The 19,523-nt window shown below is 41.5% G+C and overlaps 1 protein-coding gene across 1 annotated transcript in view; it reads left to right on the top strand.

Moving 5' to 3' along the window:
- The first annotated feature begins 4,216 nt into the window (after positions 1-4,216).
- The window catches only part of SMLR1 (small leucine rich protein 1), a 39,963-nt gene continuing 24,656 nt past the window's right edge, over positions 4,217-19,523 (top strand). Inside the window, exon 1 of the mRNA XM_060167666.1 lies at positions 4,217-4,289. Within this exon, the coding sequence (XP_060023649.1) occupies positions 4,217-4,289 (73 nt within the window). The remainder of the gene's footprint in view (positions 4,290-19,523) is intronic.

The following is a 19,523-nucleotide window of genomic DNA, read 5'->3' as shown; positions in this document are numbered from 1 at the left end:
GTACTAGCATTATAATGTTTATGAATCTTCTCCAATAAGATGAAAATGCAACTCTTACATTGTCTGCCCAGTCCAAGACTTCCCCTGATCAGAGAGCTGCCTACATTTAGGTGAGCCTCTTATATTCACACAGAACTCAGTCATTCAACAAATATTTATTAAGCACATTCCATCTGCCAGGGAGTGTTATAAGAGCTAGAAATCAGCAGTGAACAAGACAGAAAATAGCCTATTCTAATCGGGTTTTGGAGATAGACAGTCAGGAAGCAAGCAATAAATGCATGTTCTTATATATGGCAAAAATAAAATGGGATGATTGGATAGGGCATACAAAAGTAAAAGGTACTTTATATTAGATGCCTATAGAAAGTGTCTCTGAGGTGCCGTTATAACTGACACTTGGAAGGTGAAAGAAAACCAGACACATGGGTACCCGGAGTAGAATATTCCAGGCACAGGAAACCATAGGACAAGGGAATGACTGGCCTAGCTCAGTGACAGAGAGAGTCAGAATGGCCAGAGATGGGGAGAGAACTGTGAGGTCTACGAGATCCCCTCCCAATAATGTGGAGCTAAGACCTACGAGAAACTAAGACTAGGGGTCCTATGAGCAAAATCATTAACTGCCCAACTTTTTGTGTTCTCCTAGACCTATCTTAGAATTGTCAGGTCACCAGAAAGCGTAGTCCCAGAATCACTTTATGTCAGTTTCTCAGTAATGGATATTCACCAGGTTTACAAACAATTATAAGACACACTATTTCACTTCGGTTTTTTCTGTTCTGTCATGTCCTGTCCAACATAGTAACATCTCCGGAGGTAGAAATAACAAAGAAAGCATAGAAATTAATTCTATGACACCAGATAATGGTGTTAGGGAATTAAATATTGTTATTGATGATTAAGTAACATCAGAAGAAGCCAGAAACACTGTATAAGCCCCCTTCAGCCCTGGGATAGAGAGAAGAGATGAGAGAGAAAGGATCCTCCAGGGAACCAGCATCAGATCCTGCAAGAATATTAGGGCCTTAACTCAGGAAAGGCTGTTGTTTAGAGGACTAGAGGGAAAGAGGACAAACTTGGTCACTCCCTGTTTCCCTTGGGTCAGTCTTTCCACTGGAGAAGAGAAATGAGTGTCAAGCATTTTTGTTGGAAGCATTTTTGCTGAAGACATTAAAGCTGACTCCGGGTCTCACACAACTAAATTAGTTGGAGAAGATAGAATGCTCTTTTCGTATTTTTATTTGTTGTTAAGTATTAACCAGCAAGCAAATTTTAAACCCAGAAATTATTGACCCCATAATTCTATCTTTTTAATAAAATTTAATTCAATAAAAATTTTAATTTTTTCAATCTCCATTTCCAGTCTTTTTTCCTAGACTCACTTATAGGTAACATTGTAGTAATGGTTTTATAGGTACAATCTCATGATTTTTAGTGCTGGGGGGTATTTTGAAAGGAGGAAATTGGCTCCATTTCTGGTCATCTGAGAAGAAGTAGGCTGGACGGTCTGGGTGGAACACAACTCTGGTTTTTCAATTTTCACAACAGAATGACAATTTTGCCTTCTGTGCATCTGGTCTCTAAGCATGTGGTTCTCACTTTTATCAGTAACATAAACTGCATGTAGAATAAGCACTTGTCAGAGAAATTGACTGTCATCCAAAAGCTCTTATATCCAATAGGACAGAATCGAATGGACAAGCACACCACCTATTTCTTTTAGATTTACCAAGCTCTATCTTGGTATTGTTAGATCAATAGAAAGTACAGGTCCAGAATCACACTATCTCAGCTCTTCATTTCACACTGTATTCTTTATAAAGGGTTGATACTGGAAGATTTCATGCAAGAAGTACCTTTGTCCCCTTTTCACTGTGAACTAGATTTACCTATGAAAAAAGACGCACACTGTTTATCAATCGTGAGTTTTCGTTCCAGAAAAATGTTGCTTTCTGCGGAGCTTTCTCATATGCTTCCCTTTTCTAAAAATTAAACCATAAAACGAGGATGATGTGACCCAATGCACCTCGTGGTTTGGCTCAGCTGCTTGGAAAGTCAGACACGTTTGTGACCCAGTAGAGCAAACATTTCACCTCAGATTATCTGTTAACACCTCTTCCTGCTCTTTATAAACAGTTTTAGTTTTCATCATTAATTTTGTGCTGTGCTAACTTTTACAAGTCATATCGAATCTTCTATAATATATTTAATACGTACCAAAGGAGTGGTACATACTCAAAGTCTAAAGGAATAGTTCAGGGAGTCAGGACAATTCTGTGGACCAAAGGCGCCAAGCTTTCAGTGACCTCATTGCAACTCTATGACTAGAGAAAGGAGGACATTCCTGCAGGAGTATTGCTTAAACAAATACAGTGAAAAAATATTCTCTGTAGCAGTGAATACATGCCTGACCACAGTGAAGGATTGGTGGGGGGAAATATTGAAGCAGGAAGCTGGAAGGGCATCAGGGTCGATCTGTAGAATGCTTTGAACATCAAGTTTATGAGTTTAATTTCCCGTAAGTAATTTTTGAGCAGGAAGGAGACTGATGAAATTACCTTGACGATTTTGACCAAGATGGCACCATTAATAGATCTACATCCCTCTGGAGGATAGGTTGTTTGTTTTATGGGATGTTGAGAGTTTATTTTTAGATATTAAATTTTACATCCCAGTAGGATATCTTGGTGGAAATGCCCAATAAACTCTGAGATAGGCATCTGAACCTGCTATCAATGTCAGAAAGACAGATTTAGGAATTATCTGTATAGAGGAGCATTAGAGAAGCAGTGAGAAGAGATGAGTGCTCTGGGCGCATTCTCCTTCAATAACCATTTTAAATAACCCCAGAGAGCTACCACATCCAAAAAGAAGACTAGACTCTGCTCAATTAGAGGGCAGGTGGTGACAATAGGGCACTCGAATGCCCTCAAAATGACGCCTCCTCTCAGTCCAACAAATAGGCTAAATTTAGAACAGTCTTTAGTTGCTTCATTACTAGGATTAAAGAGTTCATGAACAATTTTTTTTTTTTGCAAGGGGGTAATAAATAATGAAGCTGAGATGCTGAATGAAGAAGAAAATGTATGCTGTCTATAAACTGAGAAAACAAATTCTTTAGAGAATAACAAAAAAGCAATACTGCCAACTCAGCTGGGGGAAAATGAATAGGAGGCAGTGCCTCAAGGTTGGTCAGTGACACCCTTAAATTGCAAATATTACCTCATGTCAAGGGAAATAAGCTCACACTCTGAGAAGCCACAGCCCGCTGTTAAAATCACTTGAGAGAATAGGAGGAAAGAGAAAAATAAAGGTAACACTGGCACCTTTATAGCAAATGTAAGACCTTTGGGAAGTGGGACTCAGGCATTATAAATGAGCAATGTAAGTTAAATTCAAAAATAGCCTGGTTCTAATAGTACATTGTCAGAACTGGTTAGCCTGAAGTTGGCCATGTGTAAAAGGGAATGTTGCAGAATGGGAAGCTCAGTGTGACCTATGGGGAGGTGAGCATTAGCGTGTGGAGATGAGGCTCTAGGAGATGAAACTGGAGAATTAAGGGACACAATGACAGGTCAAAGAGTTTGGCCGCCACCCTGAAGGTAATGGGATTTATCAGAAATTTGTAAGGAAGGGGAACAACAGATTCCCATTTATGTTGGAAAAGGGGACTCCAGTGCAGGTGCATACAACTGCCTGGAGTGGGCCAGAGACCAGCAGAGGGAGGCCAGCTAGAGGTCTTGCAATAAGCACTGCTGAGGACTTGCCCTAGGAAACCACTGGGAAACAAGCGTGGTGTGGGAAGAAGGGGTAAGTGATCATTATCCTTTTAGTAGAGTCATGGGCTTTAGAAAGCCATTCTCTAAGTCATCTTTTTAATCACCATCCCTCTTATCCTACATGCTTTTTTTACAAATCAGTCTTCCAGGCAATACAACTTTCTTGGAAGTGAGGAGAAAGGGCATATAGAAGCAATAACACCTCACTTAGCAAAATATACTATAGAATCTTCAGGGTTATTGTAGAGCTCAAGAAAGGATGCTGATTCATGAAGTGTCCTCAATTTCCTCTTCCTTTTGAGAGTTTTTCTTTTGATTCTCATGTTCCCAATACATGGATCCCAAAGGATGTGGAGTCTACCTTCAAGCTCTGATTATACCAGACAAAGCTCTTCCCAGGTTTCCTCTTAGCACTGCAAAGAAATGCTATGACGATGGAGATCCAAAATGGAAATCTGGAGAGAGATACCAGATCTTCTAAGCTCAGCCCCTGGAGCAAGCCTTCAGGTCAGATCACAAGTGTATTGGAAACTTTAGCACTTGAATGCATACAGACCTGAGTTAAGCTCAAATCCTAACTCTCCTAAATATTCTTATGACCTTAGCCAGGTCCTCAAATGCTCTAAATCAGTAATATATGACTCAAAGGGCAGTTGAGACAACTTAGAGATAGATACCATTTAAAAAGCAACTGACACTACACGGGCATGTGTATAAGTTAGTATTTTAATTTGGCTGCTGGCAAAAGAGATCCAACTCCTGTGGATTAAACACGCAAGGGTTTATTCTCCTACAGAAAAGAAGCCCAGGGGTAGGAAGTCCAAGGCTGGTATGACAGATCCAGAAGTCTTTAGGAGCCCAGACACCTCCTATTTTCAATCTCTTAAGTCATCACATAGTCAAGATGGCTGCTGGGCACAGTAGAGGGGAATAATTCAACCCTCCCTTCTGGGAGCCTGTCCAGAAGTAACTGTCACTTACATCTCCGACCAGAAATTAGTCACACAGCGATACCTAACTGCAAAGTAGACTGGAAAACCTAGTTTTTCAGCTGGGCACACTGCCCTGGGTTCTTTTACAAAAAAGGAAGAATTGGCATTTGATAGGTTCTGTCTGCTACAACTTTCATTAAATGTTAGTCCCCTTCACTTTCAATATAAAAACATTCAACGTAGAATTTAATATCACATCCTTAATTTTTACTGATCAGTGACACACTAAATGGCCAAAGAATATTTCTGCATCTTTCAAGAAATTCTTAATATATCATCCAAAGTGTTCACTGTTCCTTGACTTAGGCAATAAATTAGTGCCAGATCAAAAATCCATTTCTTCTGATTGAAGAGATTTTCTGGTTTGTTTTTCTTTTTATCAGATAAGAGCTACATTTTGTATTTTCTTATATTTTGCTTTGGCTTACCATTGTGCACTTCCTTTTAACACAAACCTTAGTCTAAATTCCAGATACAATCATCTCCAATTAATTTCTTAATTGGTTCTTGAACTTCTACTCTTATTTGAATAATTCTTAGAGAATTTGCATGTCGGATTCTTTTGAAAGTTTAAGGAGGCTGAAGTAAGAAATCTAAAGATTTGGCACTTGTTCAGAGTTCCTTTGAAGTGTTCTTCAGCTCCAGCGCTTAAATAATTAATAGATAGTTGAAAACTTAGTTTCCAAGGTGCTTTATGAAGAGAATTACCATTAAGCTAATACCAATAATGTCTTAAGATCTGGGAGTACAATTGTTTTCATTCATTTCAAATCTGATGTTACTGAGTAGGCAACAAACTATAGTGAAATCCATTTTAAGGAACATTAAAGCCTCATACAATTTTCCAGAACTAGAACTCTGGTGATGGCCAAATACTTTTAAGGAACTAAGTCTAAGATGACAAGAAACAAGAATTGCTACATGACAGCACTGAATAAAATGGACATTTCAGGGAGGAAAAAAAATCACAAGAGAAATGGAAACATTCATAAGATAAAAGCAGAATGTGCCGTATGATGCTATTTAGAGGGCAAAATGCTGAAAAGTTAACAAATGAAGATTATTCAATGGTCCTGGCTTTAAAATAACAAAACACAAAAAAGTACGATTCATCTGCTTAGGACAACTGGAGACATTTCTTTTTTTCTCAGCTGCCCACTGTAAGAGAGCATATATTAAGAGATGAAGGAATAAGCTGAGACCAAAAAGAAAAAAAAAAATGAGTTCTGATAATCTTCAACTAGAAAGAAAGCGGATTTTTAAAAATGAATCCGCTGTCCTTTCTCCTCACCTCACATGTCTCACCTGATTTCCCATGATGCACTCTAACTCCCTATCCTCTCCAAATTGACCTGTTTCCTCCCAGAGCCCCAGCCAAGCTGTGCACCTCTTTAATGTGCCCTATACATCCCTGTCTTCATGTCTTTCCTCAACATCTTCCTCCTCGGGAAAGTCTCACGTAGCTATATCTTAACCACCCTTTCGGGACCAGCTAAAAACCTATGTTTTCTGACAGTTTCTGCCCTTATTATAATCTTTTCTCTAAATTCTCCTGCACTTGGGTCTGCCATAGAACACAGCCTATGTACGGACTAATAGTTTTGAGGTTCTTTTACATACGCTGGTCTTTTTTGAGGGGAGGCCACACATGGTATGGAAACCACATCCCATGTTCTGATGACGTAACTGTGCCTGACGCAAAGCTGAGCACAGATAGTGCTACTATCGAGAGGGCAACGCAGAATCCAGTGCTTTCTGGATGCATTTTCTCCTTCTCTCTCTGCATGCAATTATTAACTCTCCCAGTAACAGTCTACCATTAGCACCTGATCATCTTTTGACTTCCTTGGTGGTTCTCCTCCTTGAGAACCAAAGCATCAGGGAGAGAGAGGTGAGTTGAGGGGTTTAAATTTCAAAGACTGAACTGGCTTTGTTCTAAAGTACTTTGCCCTTTGACACCCTCCGAAGGATCCTCTGTCTCATCCTATAGGATTCTAACAGCCACACTGCCACTGTATTTGGTATTTGCCAGGAAGTCCAGGGATCACTGTATTTTATGGCCTTTTTTCCTTTATATCATTCCACAAATATTTATTGAGCACCCACTATATCTTCAAGGAATCATCCTATATACTAGAGATACAGCACTGATTAATATAGTTAAGCCCCTGCAGTGGGGTAAATAGTGGCCCTCCGAAAGATATGTCCATCTGGAACCTATAAATTCAATCTTATTAGGGAAAGGAACCTTTGCAAAGGTAATTAAGTGAAGGCTTTTGAGATAAGATCATCCTGGATTAGGATGGGTCCTAAATCCCACGATAAGTCTTTAGAAGGGAAGGGGAAACAGAGACACAGACACAGAGAAGCACAGGGGAGCAGGCCATGTGAACACGGAGGCAGAGATTGAGGTGATGTGCCTAGGAGCCACGCAATGCCAGGATTGCCAGCAGTCACCAGAAGCTGGGAGAGGCGAGCAGGCACTCTCCACCAGAGCCCTCAGAGGGAACTCAGCACTGCTGACACCTGGGGCTCAGCCCTCTGGCCTCAGAACTCTGTGAGAACACATTTCTGTTGTTTTAAACCACCAGGTCCGTTATCATTTGTTTCAGCAGTCCTAGACAACGAATGCCTCCTCTCATGGTACTTATCATTACAGCGAAAAGACAAAATAAACTAACAAGGAAGTGCAATACAGTGAAAGGTAAGTGCATAAAGAGAACAAAGCAGGACAAAGTGAAAGATGTCACCAAGAGCTACTTTAGGGAGCGAGGAAGAATGACTGAATCTCTTCTAGTACTTCCTGGGAAATAATATTTGGAAAGAAAATTTATGAAGTCCAAATTAATTAACTTGTTAAGTAATTTTTCCATGGGATTTCTCGAGTATTTTCTTCTGGTCATTTTAAGGCATAAGTGAGGTGTTAGTTTTTCCAGATACCTGGTCTAGGGCACCATTAACACTTATCTAATGACCTGGAATGGACAGTACAGGTTACTCTGAGTGGTGGCCGTATCATGTAACTTAAGACTAAAATAAATGATGAAATAAATCACTTATTCAGGAAATAGATAACAAATGTCATCACAATTAAACATCATCCACATTATATTTCTTCATATAACAATTAGTTGAGTACCCATTGTTTTCATGGTATTATGAAAATGTTGGGGACACAGAAGATACAGTAATAGAGATGTGATCTTGTGCTAGGGGGGTCTGCAGTCTATGGGGAAATACTGACACTGAATAAGTAATTTCAAGTAAAAAAGGATGTTTAAATATACATTCCTTTTTTCATATATATATTCTTTTCCATTATGGTTTATCATAGGATACATACTTCAATTTAAAAAAAAAGAATGTTTAAAAATAAGACAAGTGGGAATTCCCTGGCAGTCCAGTGGTTAAGACTCTGAGCTTTCACTGCCAGGGCCTGGGTTCAATCCCTGGCCGGGGAACTAAGATCCTGCAAGCCCTTGTGGGATACCCATGGTGCGGCCAAAAGAAAAAGAAAAAAAGAAATGATTTTAAAAAATAAATAAAAATGAGACAAGTATAGGATAAGGCAGGGGGTGGGGGTCATACAGAGAGGCGGACAGTAAAGACCTCCCTGGCTTGTATGTTTCCTGAATTCAGCAAATATTTCCTAAGGGCAACTACACCCCAGGCACTGTTTTAGTCATCTGGGATACATCAATGAACAAAACAAGCCAAGATCCCTGTTCTCATATGGATCCACCTACCAGGGGAGACAGGCAATAACAGACCCAGTACATGGATTATTTAGTGTTGTACAATAGGTAGGTGCCACGGGGAAAGGAAAAAGTAGAGCAGGGTAAGTAATGTTGGGAGTGAGAGGTAGCAGACAGGCTTGCCATGTATATAGGACAGCAGGAAGAGTGTCATTGAGAAGGGGACATTTAAGCAAAGATTTGAAGGAAAGGATGAAGTTAGCCCAGCAGACATGTGAGCAAAAAGAATTCCAGCAGGAGAAACAGCCAGTGCAAAGGCCCTGCGGCAGAGCGTACCAGGCTTGTCCAAGGAACAACCAGGAAGCCCGTGTGGCCGAAGTGGAGGAAATGAGAAGAGAGTAGTGGGAGGCGAGATCAGAGATGTAACCTGGGACCAGATCCTTTAGGACCCTGTAAGCTATTGTGACACTTACTTCTCTCATGATGAACGGAGCGCCACCATGAGAAGTGCTCTTTCCTTATCTTTGTATAGTCTCAGTGACCTCACGGCTCAACTTTAATGTGACTCCTAACTTGACTATCAGAGATATTTGCTGTTGTCGACAGGAAGTTTGTAATTCCTTCCAGTAACAGCCACATATATTCTTCTCCTCCCCCCGGTGCTACCCACACGCAACTAGGAAAATTGCACCCCGATGAATAGAAGGGCTTGCCAGGACTCTGACAGGAAAATGGCATGAGTGCATTTATTACAGGTGAAAGAATAAAGCCCATTCATAAATCAAAGGGAGCTAATTTTGAAATGTCACCTAGCGTCACTCTGGGAAGGTGTGGGAGCAAAGATGAACGGTCTTCCAATTGACATGCGGGTCCGGGACATCTAAGCACCAAGTCACACGCCAGAGTGTTTTTCATCCTGTCAACAGTATGATAGAACTGGGCCAAGGGAACGTTTTTCACTTTCAACAGGACAATGAGAAAAGTGTACGCTGAAATATGAAGAAAAGAGGAGAATTTCTCCTCGTTTGGAAAACCATTCAAAAGCATGGCCCAACAAGAAAACAAAGTGACCCAGGAGACAACCAGGCTTTGATGTTGTTCTTCAGATGAAAGTTCTGAGAGAAACAGGACTGCCCTACTCGCCCAGAGGAGTGCTATTAGATGAGCCACAAGGAAAAGAGGACTCCTGCACAACAAGTTCTATTCTCCACGTAGAGGACCCACCCTGAACCAGAAACCGTGATGCAGTTTTCTTCTTCAAATAAAACAAAGATCCAGAGTCTCTACAATGACATAATTGCAAGCCAGGAAAACTCCGGGGTAGGAACAGGACTTGCAGAAGTGGATCTCAGGCGAGTAGCCTCTTACACCTAGAACAAGCAACCCAGGTATCGTGCCCTAGGTATCAGCTACATAGCCTACACTACATTTCCAAAACAGGCTCAAATGTCTTCAGATACCGTGTTTGGCTTCCGGTTATAAATAAATAAGTCCTGGGGATATAATGTTCAGCATGGTGACTGTAGTTAAAAACACTGTATTGTATGTTTGAAAGTTGCTAACAAAGTAAATCTTAAAAGTTCTGATCGCAAAAAGAAAAAGGTGTGACTGTGCAGTGATGGATGTTAGTTAGATCTATTGTGGTGGTTATTTCACAGTATATACAAATATTGAATCATTATGTTATACACCTGAAATAAACATAATGTTATATATCAATTGTATCTAAGTATTTTCAAAAATTACCCTTTGTATTTTTAGAGAAATTCCTTATAAATTCTTAACCTTGTCGGGGGCAGGGCAGTGGAGAAGGGGACGTTGTGCTTTGCTTTTATCTGAACTACAACTCCTATAACTGCGAACAATAAAAAACACATCAATCCCCATAAATATAGAGTCTTCTAAACAAAACGTCCTGGAGATTATCTTAGACAATACCATCGTTTTACTGAGGAAACTGAGTTCATTAAACAGTATATAAAAGAGTTCCATGTCTCTGTCAACTGGCTGGTGTTTTTAAGAGGTGAATTTTGAAGCTTTGAAGAAGTCAAAGTACTAGAAACTCTGCTTAATTTGTTTCTCCTCATGTTAAAGTCAATTCAGTTCCAAACAGGGATAATTGTACCATGGAACTCCAGGAGGTATCATTCATACTGTAGCCAACAGCAAAGCTCCTTCTGGAATTATGCAGTGCAGAGTCTGGGCAGATCTACTCAATGGTCCTTCCCAGAGATTCCCTTAGTTATTAGTCTTGGGTTAGGTAAAAGGATGCTTTGACTTTCAGTGCAGATTTTGAAATGAGCTGCTTTGACTTCATTCTTTCAGAAGTTGGTTAAGTGCAAAGTTTGACTAAAATAAAATAAGAAGAGCTATTCAGAAGACATTGCCTCTGTAGGGGAGGAAAAAAACTCTTCCTCTACCTTACTAGGTTCTCTGGCTGGGGCCCTAGAAATTAAACTGACAAAAGACAGATTAATAAGAGAAAAACAGTTTATTAATATGTGTAGCACACATACACTCAGAAGAAACTGACAAGTAACTCAAAGGGGTGGTTATAACTTGGGGCTTATATAGCATCTTAACAAAGAACAGTGCATTTGTAGAGAAGTGACAAGACAGAGAAAAGGGGTTCAGCTTTTGGGGGCCAGAAACTGTGGAAAAATAAGTATATGGGAGGAACTAATGGAAGATAAGTGTTATTTTAGTAAGGTTTGTTATGCAGATTCCTCTTGTTCTTCTCTGGGCTGATTAAGAGTCTAGAGTTGTCTCCCTTGACTAAGAACCTAAGAGGTGTCCTCTTCCTGGTATGAGAGGGTGAGACACCTTTACAAATGGAAATTTATGTCCTGCTTTTAGGCAAATGAGAGGAAAGAGGAGAGTTTTTTGAAATCTGCTGTTTCTCAATTGTTTTCAGCTCAAAATAACCTTTATACCAAAGCGGCATATTTCTAGCTGAAGAGTCGACAGCCACTGTGAATAGGAGATCATGGTCTCCCCAGGCAGAAATGATCTCCTCTTCTATTTCCACCGTCGCTATTCAGGCTGTCCTTAGACAGATCTATTGCTATGGGTTCTTCAACGTGATACAGAGTTGCCTCAGCCTCATCCCCGGGCTGCTTTGCTGTTCTTACTTTATTAACACCAAATTGTAGCTCTCTGGAACCACCTTCCTGTTTTCTGCCTCTAAACTTTGCTCATATTGTTTCCTTTGCTTAGAACCCCTCCCACTCATGCATCACCTGGCCAACTCTCACGCATCTTTCAGGACTAAGTTCAGATCTGACCCTTCAGAAAGTCTTCTCAGGCATCTTCTCCTCAAACCACTGGCTATGAGAAGTGATCCTCCTTTAAGCAGAAGTACTCCATGCATTAAAATTTCTTGTTTCCTTCTACTAAATCACAAGCTTCTTCAAATCATAGTTACAGAAATTGCGGAGATTAGCCAACACATTGTGTCTTTATATCCTGCTCCTGGTCAAGCTTTCACGCCCAAGCAACTGGGGAGTTAATCCTCAGATAGCATTCACCATTGGCTATACTCACTACCCCGGAACATCCCCAAGTAGGTTATAATCACATCATCCGATCATTTCTTGTGGGCAATGAGTTGCATATTCTGACTCATTCCCTGATCCCCTAATATCTTTAATCCTGAGATTCCATGGCCAGTCAGAGAATCCATTTGGGGAAGTGAGTAAGCCAAATATTTAAAGTACCCAAGGGGTAAAGATGGCCTTGCTTATAGGTGTGGTCAGCCATTGCTCACCTATCTGGGTGACTTTGATTGTGATAACTGCCTTGGAGACTGAAAGACCATTATTAGAGATAAATCCCTGAATCAACGGTCAACTGATTCAGGGAGGACTAGTTCACGTTGCCCTAATTTTTACAAGTCTGGCTGTTACCAGAAAAGAAATATGTATTAAATTCCACTGGTCTTGCATGGCTTCAAAGGCTATTCGGAGAGCCAGATCAATAATAGTTCATGAATCATTCTCACATAGAAGGATGTTTGCTGACCAGGAGAGAAGACTCTCCCCGAGTCAAGTCTAAAGAAATATTGAAAATTTTGTGCCTATAACTGAAAGTTGTTTGTCATGGTTAGATAGAATATACTATGCAAAATTACTCAGAAAACTTTAAAGCAGTATATAATTATAATAATTAAATTCTTTCTCTCCAATTCCCCTTTCTCCAGATTTCTTGGTATATAGAAAAAATTATCCACCTTCTTTATTTCTTTAATATATTAGACATTGATTGGCATAGAGAAGGCACTCAAAATATATTTATGGGGTAAATGAAGTGACGAAAGAGCAAGAAAGATACAAATTAAAAACGACTGAATTACCTCCTTCTAAGAAACACCAGGAAAGCAGTGAGCACCATGGCTCTCAGTATCCTCATCTTTATCACGAAGGGGTTGAACTAGTGTAACTGAAAGTGGAGGCTAGCTGCTCGCCACTCAAAAGCCCAAAAGCCAACAAAGAGGCAATCTTGGTGGAAAGGAAAGTTTGCTTTATTTCGGACGCCAGCAACCAGGGCGGGAGGGTGGGCTCCTGTCCAAAGGCCGACTCCCCCCACCTGCCACTATCAGGGGACAAGAGTTTTTATAGGCAGAGGAAGGGGGCTACATGTAGAAACAGCACAGTCAGCTCTGACAGTCATCTTGAAATTGGTCATGTGGTGGTCTGACCAGTGTCATCGAGAGAGATTGTTTTAGGTACAGCTAATTTTCAGTTCCAGGGTCAGTTTGTTCCCATTTCTTTGAGGCCAGCTCTCGGAATTGTGGCAGCTTATGTCATGGCTACAGTCTGGTCATGATGTAGTTAACTTCTTCTGCCTGGTGGGGATTTCAGTATCTACAAGACAGCTCAGAGGACATGGCTCACAATATTATCTATAGCCCTTGAAGAGGAACTAAGGGTCCTTGACTATGCTTGATGATTAAACTATTATTATTTAGTCTTGTTGGACTGTTTTCCTCTGTTCTGCATTTTCTCACTTCTCTGATTAAAATTATTCTTTGGCTAAAGTTCTTCCATAGACAAAAGGCAGACAGAGGACATGTGGGGAGGACCATAGCATCCTGCTCTGTTTCACTAGGTGATCTTGAAAGCTCTCTTCAAGAGCTTTGTGACCCTGGACCTAGCTTCTATGTTAACCATCTTCTTTTTATTTATATTTGTTATTGTGAGGCCCCTTTCTTCTTTCAAGTTGCTTTCAGAAAATGCTAACATGCCTATGTTTACAGATGATTTTTCATTGGGAACACTTAAGGTAGGCTGTTTCCTAATAGCATCTAGACAATTACAGCTCTCTCATCAGTAAATTGAATTTACGCCTTACTATAAGTGAGTTTCCTCCAAAGAGTTAATATTGTTCAACAGATAAAGATTCATGGCAACTTCAACCAATGGAGATGGCACTGACTGACTTAAAAGATGGATACTATCCCATTCTCATATATACTCTGTTTCAAGTCCATTTCCATTCAACAAGTATTTCTTTAGGACTGATCGCGTGTCAGGCATTGTGCAAAGCACTGTCCCCTTGGTCCACAGCCTGTATTTAGTTTGCATTACATACACAAATTTAAAAAAATAAATTAATTTCCTGCATGTAAATAAACCTCCAGATAGTCTAAGAAACTAAGCTTTAAAGTGCTTTTTGTCAAATATATAATTACCTTGGAGCGGCCTTATAAGTCTTAAGAGGCCAACAACCCAAGTCACAGAGGACCATAGGCTCACTGCAGTGTCCCCTAATCTACCACGATTACCAACAATGATGCCTATCTTCCCTACACATTATGTGGACTGTGTACCAGACAGGGTATGTGTACCCAAAAGAATCTCGAAGCACAGCCTGGCCTTCAAGGATTTTATGACACTGTAAAGAATTCTTTGTTTAGTCAAACCTCGGCTCTGTTGAAGGTCAGCAATCTACACAACATGACAAAGGAAAAGCATCCACACATCCACGGTCTGCAAAGAGAAAACACACAATGGCTATCAAGAAGAAGCTGGTTCTTCTTGATAGCCATTGTGTGTTTTCTCTTTGCAGACCGTGGATGTGTGGATGCTTTTCCTTTGTCATGTTGTGTAGATTGCTGACCTTCAACAGAGGGTGAAACAGGAATAAAGACACAGACTTACTAGAGAATGGACTTGAGGTTATGGGGAGGGGGAAGGGTAAACGGTGACAAAGCGATAAAGAGGCATGGACATATATACACTACCAAACGTAAGGTAAATAGCTAGTGGGAAGCAGCCGCATAGCACAGGGAGATCAGCTCGGTGCTTTGTGACCGCCTGGAGGGGTGGGATAGGGAGGGTGGGAGGGAGGGAGACGCAAGCGGGAAGAGATATGGGAATATATGTATGTATATAACTGATTCATTTTGTTGTGAAGCTGAAGCTAACATACCATTGTAAAGCAATTATACTCCAATAAAGATGTTAAAAAAAAAAAAAAAAAGAAGAAGCTGGAATGAGACAGGAGAGAAACTGGAAAGTGAGCTAGAGAGCTAATGATTCCACAATTAACAGAAGATTAAAATGCCTCAAAGAAATTTTTGCTTAGGGCATCCCAAATATCTACACTGCTGTCAGTCACCATTCCACGAGTTGTGAATTTTTGCACTTAAAACAGGATGTCCAAAGACACCATAAAATACTATGAGGGGCTTGTGGTATAGTCACTTAATTGTATCTGAAACAGAAAGTGACTAATCCTTATTAATCTTTCAGAAGGAAAACATTCATACTATCACATTTGTAATGTCAATATTTAACGCCTCACTTTTAATTTATTTATTTATATCTTTATTGGAATATAATTGCTTTACAATGGTGTGTTAGTTTCTGCTGTACAACAAAGTGAATCAGCTATATGTATACATATACCCCCATATCCCTTCCCTCTTGAGCCCCCCTCCCACCCTCCCTATCCCACCCCTCTAGGTGGTCACAAAGCACTGAGCTGATCTCCCTGTGCTATGCTGCAGCTTCCCATTAGCTATCTTTTTTACATTTGGTAGTGTATATATGTCCATGCTGCTCTCTCACTTCGTCCCAGCTTCCCCTTCCCCTGCTGTGTCCTCAAGTCCGTTCTCTAGGTCTGTCTTTATTCCTGCCCTGCCACTAGGTTCATCAGTACTGTTTTTTTAGATTCCATATATGTACGTTATAATGTCTCACTTTAAAAAAAATCTTCTTAAAAATAATCTTCTTATGGGGAAAAATCCTTGCTACTTATTTGGTATACTATTGATGAAGAAAGAGAACGTAATTGGGGGAAGTTTAAGGAAAAGTGAGCAGAGAAAGAAAAGGTGTCAAATATTAAAGAAAAGTCTACCAGCTGTTTTTTCATAAAAGAATCTAGCTCTGGTAATTGTAAAGCTACTTGACAACAGTTACAGTTGTATAACAGTCAAGTCTCATTAGTTTGGAATTCAGCAAGTCGGAGAAATAAAATCAACTTTCAGCACTGGTGTGAATAATCCAGGGCGTCTTTTACCTGTTCTATAACGAAGAACCCACTAAGCCCTTCTTCAGCTGGGAAACGTTTGAATAAGACAAGCTGACAGTGAGAAGAATTAAATTATTCTGCTGTTTACACTCCCCTCCTATTGGCAAACCATGATCATTATTCATCGAACTTTCTTTTTCTAGTCTTGGCACTGATGCTACACTTATAAAAGCAGACAGTTCTAAATACCTGTCATGCAGAAACTCAGAACCCTTTCCTGTTGGCTGTGAAATGCTTTCGGCTTTCAAGAAGGCATCACTGAACCCATCAAATATATGCAGCTAAGGCAATACGGGGATATAATAAATACTTTCAGGGGGTAGAGGGAGGAGAAAAAGAGAGAATGAGAAATAGAAGGGGGAAAAGGAAGAATATAGTGTCTTACATAAGCATTAAGACAATCAGGATGTAAAACACTTCTTTCTCCTGGATTCTAATACATCAACCTTTCTAACTCACTTAACTCGTGTAAACGGTTGTCACGAATTTCCAAACTCAGCTGGAAACAAGTAAAGGAAAACCCAGAAGGCACTCAAGTAATGTGTAGTCACCTTAGATATACTTTTACTCACCCACTTTTTTCAGGGAAGGCTTTTGTGAAGCCAGGAAGTTTACTGTGGCAGCAGATACCATACGGAAGGGTACGGAGGCTTAAATACTATTCCTGATTCTCTTCCCAATGCCCTGTCTGACCTTTACCTTTCCTTGATTCAGGTTTTCGCATTTATAACTGAACTCCTGAGACAGCCTTGAACTAGCCTCCCCGGCTCCAGTCTGTTCTCTGCTCAGTCATCCTCCATGCAGTGCCCGGGTTATCTTTCTGTCACATATACCCACTCATGCTGCTACCATGATTGAAACATCTGCTACCGCCTCAAACAGATAGGATAAATTCTGGCTTCTTAGCAGGCCCTTGGCAATCTAATGCTACCAATATTTCCATCTTTATCTGCCACCTCTCCCCTTGTCCCGTCCTTAAGCCACCCCATGTATCCATCCTTCCCTGAACACACCACACTTTTACTTTCATATGGGCTGTTCCCACTTCCTGGATCCCCTCCTTCCCTCACCCCCCGACATCTCCATGGTAACATCACAGTCACGTGACACTCAAGGTCCTTTCAAACCCTAGATTTCATTGGGGATGCTTTCTCCAAGCTTACAGGGCAGCGTAGCCCCTTGTTTTAAAATGCAGGTTTTAGTATTATTCAGGTAAGGCCAAACAGACCAGGAGATGATTGCTATTGAAAAGATAGCTTGAGAGAGGAACTTTAAGATGGCGGAAAAGTAAGACGAGGAGATCACCTTCCTGCCCACAAATACATCAGAAATACACCTACACGTGGAACAACTCCTACAGAACACCTACTGAACGCTGGCAGAAGACCTCAGACATCCCAAAAGGCAAGAAACCCTCATGTACCTGGGTAGGGCAAAAGAAAAAAGAAAAAACAGAGACAAAAGAATAGGGATGGCACCTGCACCAGTGGGAGGGAGCTGTGAATGAGAAAAGGTGTCCACACACTAGGAAGCCCCTTCGCTGGAGGAGACTGCGGGAGGCGGAGGGGGGAGCTTCGGAGCTGCAGAGGAGAGCACAGCAACAGGGGTGCGGGGGGCAAAGCGGAGAGATTCCTGCACAGAGGATCAGTGCCAACCGGCACTCACCAGCCCGAGAGACTTGTCTGCTCACCCGCCGGGGCGGGCGGGGGGCTGGGGAGCTGAGGCTCGGGCTTCGGAGCTTAGATCCCAGGGAGAGGACTGGGGTTGGCGGCGTGAACACAGCCTGAAGGGGTTAGTGCACCACAGCTAGGCGGGAGGGAGTCAGGGAAAAAGTCTGGACCTGCCTAAGAGGCAAGATACCATTGTCTCTTGGTGCTCAAGGAGAGGGGATTCAGAGCACCGCCTAAACGAGCTCCAGAGACGGGCGCAAGTCACGGATATCAGTGCGGACACCAGAGACGGGCATAAGACGCTAAGGCTGCTGCTACAGCCACCAAGAAGCCTGTGTGCGAGCACAGGTCACTATCCACACCTCCCCTCCCGGGAGCCTATGCAGCCCGCCACTGCCAGGGTCCCGTGATCCAGCGACAACTTCCCCGGGAGAACGCCCGGTGTGCCTCAGGCTGGTGCAACGTCACACTGGCCTCTGCCGATGCAGGCTGCCCCGCACTCCGTACCCCTCCTTCCCCCCGGCCTGAGTGAGCCAGAGCCCCTGAATCAGCTTCTCCTTTAACCCCGTCCTGTCTGAGCGAAGAACAGACGCCCTCAGGCGACCTACACACAGAGGCAGGGCCAAATCCAAAGCTGAACCCCGGGAGCCGTGAGACCAAAGAAGAGAAAGGGAAATCTCTCCCAGCAGCCTCAAGAGCAGCGGATTTAATCTCCACAATCAACTTGATGTACCCTGCATCGGTGGAATGCCTGAATAGACAACGAGTCATCCCAAATTGAGGACGTGGACTTTGGGAGCAACGAAATATATATTTTTTTCCCTTTTTCTCTTTTTGTGAGTGTGTATGTGTATGCTTCTGTGTGTGATTTTGTCTGTATAGCTTTGCTTTTACCATTTGTCATAGGGTTCTGTCTGTCCGTTTTTGTTTGTTTGTTTGTTTAGTATAGTTTTTAGCACTTCTTATCGTTGGTTGATTTGTTTATTGGTTTGGTTGCTCTCTTTGTTTTTTTTTTAATTACTTAAAAAAAATTTTTTACTTATTTTAATAACTTTATTTTATTTCATTTCATTTAATTTTATTTTACTTTATTTTATCTTCTTTCTTTCTTTCTTTCTCCCTTTTATTCTGAGCCGTGTGGAGGACAGTCTCTTGGTGCTCCAGCAAGGCATCAGGGCTGTGCCTCTGAGGTGGGAGAGCCAAGTTCAGGACACTAGTCCACAAGAGACGTCCCAGCTCCACGTAATATGAAATGGCAGAAATCTCCCAGAAATCTCCATCTCAACGCCAAGACCCAGCTCCACTCAAAGACCAGCAAGTTACAGCGCTGGACACCCTATGCCAAACAACAAGCAAGACAGGCACACAACCCCATCCATTAGCAGAGAGGCTGCCTAAAATCATAATAAGGTCACAGACACCCAAAAACAACCAGACGTGGACCTGCCCACCAGAAAGACAAGATCCAACCTCATCCATCAGAACACAGGCACTAGTCCCCTCCACCAGGAAGCCTACACAACCCACTGAACCAACCTTAGCCACTGGGGACAGACACCAAAAACAAAGGGAACTACAAACTTGCAGCCTGCGAAAAGGAGACCCCAAACACAGTAAGTTAAGTAAAATGAGAAGACAGAGAAACACACAGCAGATGAAGCAGCAAGGCAAAAACCCACCAGACCTAACAAATGAAGAGGCAACAGGCAGTCTACCTGAAAAAGAATTCAGAATAATGATAGTAAACATGATCCAAAATCTTGGAAATAGAGTGGAAAAAATACAAGAAACGTTTAACAAGGACCTAGAAGAACTAAAGAGCAAACAAACAGTGATGAACAACACAATAAA

Source organism: Lagenorhynchus albirostris, chromosome 12 (assembly GCF_949774975.1).
Source record: "Lagenorhynchus albirostris chromosome 12, mLagAlb1.1, whole genome shotgun sequence".
Taxonomy (NCBI): domain Eukaryota; kingdom Metazoa; phylum Chordata; class Mammalia; order Artiodactyla; family Delphinidae; genus Lagenorhynchus; species Lagenorhynchus albirostris.
Note: the sequence above shows the minus strand (reverse complement) of the source record. Positions and strands in the feature narration are given on the sequence as shown.